The sequence below is a fragment of the Balaenoptera ricei genome, chromosome 10 (assembly GCF_028023285.1).
Source record: "Balaenoptera ricei isolate mBalRic1 chromosome 10, mBalRic1.hap2, whole genome shotgun sequence".
Taxonomy (NCBI): Eukaryota; Metazoa; Chordata; class Mammalia; order Artiodactyla; family Balaenopteridae; genus Balaenoptera; species Balaenoptera ricei.
The window spans coordinates 58,595,313-58,603,705 of NC_082648.1; the positions used below are offsets into that span (position 1 = coordinate 58,595,313).

General features: G+C 36.5%; 1 protein-coding gene across 4 annotated transcripts in view; it reads left to right on the forward strand.

Moving 5' to 3' along the window:
- FRS2 (fibroblast growth factor receptor substrate 2) overlaps window positions 1-6,038 on the forward strand; it is a 117,667-nt gene extending 111,629 nt beyond the window's left edge. For all 4 annotated transcript variants that reach the window (XM_059936462.1, XM_059936461.1, XM_059936460.1 and 1 more), the window contains one exon: window positions 219-6,038. In XM_059936462.1, coding sequence (XP_059792445.1) covers window positions 219-1,169 — 951 coding nt within the window. In that variant the 3' untranslated portion in view covers window positions 1,170-6,038. The remainder of the gene's footprint in view (window positions 1-218) is intronic.
- The last annotated feature ends 2,355 nt before the right edge of the window (window positions 6,039-8,393 follow it).

Below are 8,393 nucleotides of genomic sequence, written 5' to 3' on the forward strand. Positions count from 1 at the left end.
TTTGAAGTAGTTATTCTTTTATCAAGCTAGGAAGACATTTCTACATTTCTCCCACTTCCCCCCAACCTTTTTGTTGGTAAAAAAACAGGTACAAAATCTTTGAAGTAAGAATATACTTAGAAAGTTAATAAAATTAATTGATATAGTCAGGCAAATTCTTTTGTTCTTTTTTTTTTTTTTAAAGCAAGTTACTGATTCACTTTCCTATTTTGTTTTAGGTACATACGTATGTCAACACTACAGGTGTACAAGAAGAACGGAAAAACCTCACAAGTGTGCACGTCCCATTGGAGGCGAGGGTTTCTAATGCTGAAAGCAACACACCAAAAGAAGAACCAAGTAATATTGAGGACAGGGACCCTCAGATTCTTCTTGAACCTGAAGGAGTCAAGTTTGTCTTAGGACCAACCCCAGTTCAAAAGCAATTAATGGAAAAAGAGAAACTGGAACAACTTGGAAGAGATCAAGTCAGCGGAAGTGGCGCGAATAACACGGAATGGGACACTGGCTATGACAGTGATGAACGAAGAGACGCGCCCTCTGTTAACAAACTGGTGTATGAAAATCTAAATGGGCTATCTCTCCCCAGTGCCTCAGGGCTCAGGAGAGGTCGTCTGCCGTCCACCAGTACCTCAGATACCCAGAATATCAACAACTCAGCTCAGAGAAGAACTGCATTGTTAAACTACGAAAATCTACCATCTTTGCCTCCTGTTTGGGAAGCCCGCAAGCTAAGTAGGGATGAAGATGACAATTTAGGACCAAAGACCCCATCTCTAAATGGCTACCATAATAATCTTGATCCAATGCATAACTATGTAAATACAGAGAATGTAACAGTGCCGGCAAGTGCTCACAAAATAGAATATTCGAGGCGTCGGGACTGTACACCAACAGTCTTTAACTTTGATATCAGACGCCCAAGTTTAGAACACAGGCAGCTCAATTACATACAGGTTGACTTGGAAGGTGGCAGTGACTCTGACAACCCTCAGACTCCAAAAACGCCTACCACTCCCCTTCCACAGACCCCTACCAGACGCACAGAGCTGTATGCTGTGATAGACATCGAGAGAACTGCTGCTATGTCAAATCTGCAGAAAGCACTGCCACGCGACGATGGTACAGCTAGGAAAACTAGACACAATAGTACTGATCTGCCCATGTGAGCCCGGAAACCATTACATTGTTTGCACCTTTGTGAAGTTTTAAAAAATGAAGATGCAAGTGCTTCATTTTTATTTCTAAACACTAACTCCTTTTATAGACTGATAAAAAATTTTTTTTCTGACTATTTCATGTGCTTCTTTAAAGGGAATTAAAATGTAGAGCAGGTACTCATAAAAGAACACTAATTTCATTCTATACTACTCATTACTGTACAGCAGCATTCCCATTTTCACAGTGCCTATTTAAAATGAGAATTGAAGTGAGTGACATGCTGGTCAATTTTTATTAAGATTCTGGACTCATGCATATCATTCACGTCTAAGTCATGGTTGGCATTTAAAGCATATTATAAAGCCTCTTGATAATGTGCATTGCTAACAGATAACTCTAGGCTTTGAAAGTACTCTTTGTAGATTTACTATTCATGGTATGTGACCTCCAGCATGTAACATGAGGAATCCTTTATTTCATTAATTGTAGGCTTTTTGACTTGAGCCAGGACATATGTATGGAAATAGAAGTACCACACCTCCTATGTACCAGTCAGTTCCTTAGCCTTCAGCATTTCTAGAAAGAGCCCTACGTTCGTGAACGTGGTTTGCTGTTGGTGTGTTGAAAGGCAAGAAAGAGACGAGATTTTATGTTTACTCATCTCATGGTGTCATTTGAAAGGCGTGCCCAGATATCTTAGTCAGAATTATACATAGGCTCAAGAATCAGTCTCAGGTCACTTTATCCAAAAACATTTGAAAATCTGAACCGTGATCTCTTGAAAGTTTCTGTCCTACAGATTATTAACAGTAACATTGTTTTCTGGAGGCATTTGTGCCATTAGATTGCCATTTACCTTCAAGTTTTTCCTTTGGTGTTTGGGATGTCTAATTTTGTTGCTTCATGTCTTTTTCAATTTAGGATGTTTGAGTTTGTATATAGTTTTGAAATTGGATTATGTGTTCATTGTTGTTTAGTTTGCATTTTTGTCAAATTGTGGTTTTGAAGGTTCATTTGGAACTTACTGTTATTCTATAACAGGGTTGCCCTTGTCCAGTATTTATTTATATGCCGTTTACTTTTCAAGTTGATAAAAGCATTCTCACAATTTTAAATTTCACTTGTGTTCATAGGTGATCTCTTAAGCAGCTGAGAAGAAAAAAAAAAGGAAGCTACTTTTAACATGCAAATTTCCCTAAAGGTACTGTGTTTTCTCTGTGGGCACTCTCCCAGCACTTTAGCAGTGATTCCCTCAGTCACACGGCTGCAATTGTACTTTGCCCACTGTAGTGCTCCTCAGCTCTGCTGTCTTTCACTCATAGCTGGATCTTGGATTATCCCTTGATTTTAATAGAATGTTAAGATTGTTGCCAGCATATCAGGTACAGTGGAAGTCTTATAGCAATGACATTGTGTCATAATTTAGGATTGAAAATGAATTGAAGTTTATATAAACTGATGAGAGTCCATATGTCTAGCTCTTGGAAAATCAAGAATTTTCCAGTTTCCCAAATCCTAGAGAAGACAAGAGAAGGTAGAGTGGAAAGAAGGTTGGATAACCTTGCAAAATATGTCACTGTCTCCTCTAAATATGAGGAAGTTTGAGATTTTGGTCTGGATCTACCAGATGTAACTAAGGTTAATTTAGCATGAAAAAGTTTCAGTCATATAGCATCCAATCTGTTCCATAAATGACCTAATTATAGGACAGTGAATGGATTAGCAAAATAATAGGGTGGGACCATTATAAAGAAAATAAATTATTAAAGATGTCTTTATCATTTTTAGTGCCACTGGTTTATGTGCATAGCAGAATTTTCTTTCTTTTCTGTGAATTTGGTGCTTACCAAAGTGTTCCCTCTTCTCTAAAAAGATAGCAGTGGTATAGGTATGCAGTTTCCATTTTAATGTATTGTTCCATTTATGCTTTATTCTGAGTAGATTGCTAATTGTGCCAAATTTATGTGATGATTTTTGTAATGTGGAATAAGAGTTATGATGGAACCAGTGCACATGGTTTTCTCCGAAACAAGCAGTCAAGACAGAACGTTAACCTCCAAACAAAAGGGCTGACCTATTTACTCATTTTGGAGGTTGGATACTTTCTTTTCTTACTTTTCCTCAGCCTTTTCATTTTTCCTTCCAGATTCTGATTCGTTTTTATATTTTTTAAGCAACTATAATATAACCATTGCAGTTTATTCTTTCAATACTGTGTGCTTTGAAAATGAAAATGGGACCAATTTGTCTGTTAAGAATTTGATTTTTAGGTACTACGAGTATTAGGGAAGATGTATACAACTGGTATTAATTTCTAGATGTCTCTGGAAATCACCTGCGTTCCTATTTAATTAAAAATAACGTAGAACACTATTTGTCCTCTGCAGTAGTCTAGTAATGGGCATTAAGCTCTGTCCTGGAAGAATTGTACCAATTACTAGGTGCATTTTAGAATGAGATATTTTATTGGGATATAATTGTGGCCATATGTTTCAGATTTTCTGAGACAGACCTAATTTTAGATATTCTGTTCTGTTGATAGATCATGTGATCCCACTTTTTGGTTTTGGAAATATAATCATTGATCATATGCTTTCCCCCTAATAGAATCCTGTTTTATCCATGTAGATCGTAACAGCTTTTATCCCAGACCAGGGCTGGAAACTGATGTGGGTATTACATGTGTTTTTTCTTAGTGTGTTTTATTTCCCAGGTTCATCTTCCTTTCAAAATGAAAATATGGTGCCTTCCCTCCCTCCAGGAAGATTGGCAAATAGTTCCTTTTATTTACTGCTGCTGTGGAGTGATGAGATATGCACTTTACTTTTGAAGACTCAGCAAAAAGCTTTTCACTTCTCAGTATATCCAGAATAGATCACATTTTGGACTTAAGAAAATTTGCCAAGCAGTCTTTGTTTTTACAGATATTAATGTTGACCCCACAGTTCAGTGTTGTGAGTCAAGCTAGTGTTTGTGTATCCCCCCCCACCAAAAAAAATCTGTGGCGCAAAGTATAAAAATGTACCTCAATAATGTTCTATTAAAAATGGGACAGGGGCCTTATGTTTTCATAATTTCCCAATAATGTGCCACCATATTTTTGCCTCAAGGTAAAGGTTTTAACAAGCTAAAAAATACATCCCATTTCCTCTTGTGCTGTTCCTAACCCATAATGTCCAAGTGTTTTGTGCAATGTGTAGTGTGTGTGTATAAATATATATATGTATATTTGTATATACATATATATATATACATATATATATGTATATTTGTATATACATATATATATATATTCATATATATATATATATATATATATATATATATCTCTCCTTGAAATAGACATACCATCAGAGACAACATTCAGAAGTAACTGATGTATTGGCCTCTCTTTCTAATCTCTGATATGTGAGGTATATGGTACTAAATTACCTTTTCCCTGATGTTTGCCAAATTTGAATAAAGGCATTGGTACAAAATCACAGAATGTATAGAAAATGTTTTTGGCTTGAAAAATTAACAAATATTTTATGACATACCACAATATACTCTGCCCAAACCAGCACCCTATCTTTCCTGTTCTTTACGTCCCTTTTCCCCATCCCTACGTCCTCTTTTTTTTTTTTTTTTTTGGTGTAACACAATTATTTTGTAGCATCATTACAATTGCAGTTCTATGACAATTGGACAATAATAGCATGGAAACGGACTGGTATTAATAGTACAGTAGTCACCAGTGTGCCACATTTGCATTGGTAAATGCAAAATACACATTTTATAAAGGACAAATTTTGTGTTATGTTTTTATTTTCATTACATTGTATAATATTGTAAGATTATGTATGTCCTAATTTGCATTATAAATGTTTTTTTCCTACGTAAAGGCATAAATATAGCAACTTTGTATAAAGGTAGCTTATTAGATTTTTAATTTTGTCTTTTATAAAAAATTGTCTAACAGTGGGACTACCATTGCCAAATTGTATATGAAATATGAATTTTACCCCCTATAGTTAATTTCGTTTATAAGCATTCCATATTTCTCTAATAAAAGACATAAGTGATACTGTACTATGCATAAATTGTATTTTAATGCTGTTTCATATCAGCATTTTAAATTTTGGTTTGCATTTTTAATATCGGCAAAATTTACCACTGTTGATTAAACCTTGTTGTATATGTAACAACATCTTTTGCCCTCTAGCCCTCCCCACCCTTGTTCTCTATTTCTCCCTGTCAGTGCCAACTTCATACGTTTTGTAGCATGGCAATAAAATATAACTTTTACACTGAGGCCAAGTGTGGCTTTTTGGAGGATGTGGACATGGGATGATTAACCTCTAGTTGTTTTTTGCATATGACTTTTTGCCATATAAGCCATGTTTCCAGGCATGAGGAAGTTATCGCGTATATGATGTGAACGTGCTTTTAAGGACAAGTGTGAATGTGCTTTTAAGCTTAATTTTTGTCCTAACAAATAAGAACTAATTTTTTATTTTTGGAAAAGTCAGTTCTTGAAGTACAATCAAACCTTTATTAACTGGAGTACTTAAAGAATAAGCTAATAATTGAATTTAGTTCAACAAGGGCTAAGCAACACATTTTAAAAATCCTTATTTATTGTAGAGTATTAGTATACCATCCTAAAAATTATATATAAAATATGGTTTAATTTTAGATGATTTAGCTTCTTGCAATGACTTACTGTTGTCATTCTGGCATAAATCTCCATGACGAGGTACTCAAGTTGATACTGGAAGCTGAGCTGACTATACACTAACCTTAAGCATTCGTGAAAAACTGCTTTGTTGAATAAAATCTGATCGGAGTTCTTATGGTTACTTTCCCCCTTATTGCCTAAAGTAGATTGCAATAAAACCCCAATAAAAGTTTGGTTGGATACCTATTTAAAGTTTCACTGTATTTATACTTCACACATTTCTTGAAACTTTATGATAAGAGGTTTTATTCCTTAGTCTCATATCACTGCCTCCATTTTCAAAGTTCAAAGTGAAATGAAATTTTACGTATTTGACAGACTCTCACAGTTTTTATCTTCTTGGTCATTCAAACTAGTAGTACTCAGGGCTGGGACTTCAGACCTGTTTTTTGTCACTGAGTGGCACTGCAAAGCCTATTTCAGTATAGCTCAAGATGGAGTTTATTTAAACAGTAAAGGGAATAGACAAGTCCACAAATGATTGGGTGCTTACTATGTACCAGAGACCATGGAACACAGAAATTGGTTAAGATGTGACAGAGACCACATCTTGCAAAACTTAGGTGTTTGTTCTCAGAAATTAAAACCTTTTTTTGGATTATTTCTGTATTTTTCCTTTGAAGACAGTAACTATTCACATATTCTTATTTAATGAATGAGCACAAACTACGTCCTATGCTAGTAATAAAGATAGTAATTCTTGTTCTCAAAAGAATTTGTAGTTTAGAACAGCCCTTCTAACTGAGGGCAGTGCCCTTCCTCCCCCCAGAGGACTAAGCCCTAAGATATAAATTAGGTATAAGGAATTACCATCTCTGTGATACCTCTAGAATAGTAGTAGCTATAAACTTAGGAGAATTGAAAAAAATTATTCCAATTCTTAATACATGATGTGATAAAGGCACATACAAAGGAAGGGCATCTAACTCAGCCTGAGAATGGAGATTTTTGAGAAGGGCTTACAGGAGGTAATCCCTGAGGTGTCTGATGAGGGCAGGAGGGGAGAGGATATCTTAGGGAGAAGAAATACCATGTGCAAAGGCACAGAGGTGTAGAAAGATCACGATGTTCAGTGGTGACAAAAGGTTCCATATGCCTGGAGCATAGGATGCAAAGGCAGTCTGGGGGGATAAAGAAGGGAGAAATGAGAGACATCACATAGGTATAGAATGCGAAGGAGTTTTTGTTCTACTCTAAATGAGGTGAGACAATTTGAAGGGTTTAAACATTGGAGAAATAACATTTTATAAAGATGACTCTGACATCAATATGGAGGAGAAAATAGAGGACATGGCATTTTAATAAGGCAGGGAGACTAAAATGGAAGCAAAATTGGATAAATGCTTTTTGAAAGGCATTGTTAAAGGAGTGTTTAGGTTATCTGTTGCTGTGCAACAAGCCACCTAAAAACTTAGTGGCTTAAAGCAAATCATTTTGTTATTTCTCACATTGCTATAGATCACAGTAGGCAGGCTTATGGAACCCACCCCAAATTACAAAACTAATATATGGAAGAGTTGAAATCCAAACCCACGCAGTCTGGTTCCTGAAGCTGAGTGTTTAGCCTCTGGCATACAAGGGTGACACCAAATGACTCAGGAAAGGAGGAAAAGTCAAAAACACACGCAATGGAGAAAGGACAAATTGCTGGGAGTCCCCTCACAGGGGGCTCCTCCTGGCTGTCTCTGGCCTCTGCTCCACAGGTAGCAGAGCCTGCCTCCCAGTTCCCATCCAAGAGCCCCTGGCTATGCTTCTCCTCCCCACCGCCGCTCCAAAGACCAGCAGGGAGGGGGCGCTGGCTTCTCCAACACCCATAGTCTCAGACTTGCCTGCCAGAGGACATAATATTTCCACATATGTGATTTTGCCCACAATAAAAACAGCTGTTTTCAATATTGTGCAGGTATCTTAGCGCCTTATTATTGTGATTTCTCATTCCACTGTGCGATTTGAGATCTGCTGGTTGAGGTACATTTCCTGAAAGAAGAGCAAGTTTTCCCGCAAAGAACACAAAACTCTTGGTAGATTTATAATAATTTGTCCAATCTGAACACCCCTTTTCATGATGGACCCTGCAAATAGTGTAAACTGGGGTCAGCAAACTTTGTCCGTAAAGGATCAGATAGTAAATATTTTAGGCTTTATGGGCTATAGAGTCTGTCACAACTACTCAACTCTTCCATTGTATAACTCTGTATTGTATTGCCCAGTATAAAAATGAGTTTGCTTGTGTTACAACCAAGCTTCATGGATGTCAAAATATAAATTTCATGTAGTTTGAATGTATCACAAAAGTTTTTATGTTTTCAATCACTTAAAAATATAAAAATCATTCTTAACTCTCTGGCCATACAAAATCAGGTGGCAGGTTGGATTTGGTGCCTCATGGTTTGTCAATCCCTGCTGTAAACTAACCCTCTTAGCATATATCTGAAGGGTAGAACAATTAAAAATTGAAAATATCAGGACTTCCCTGGTGGTCCAGTGGCTAGGACTCTGCCCTCCCAATGCA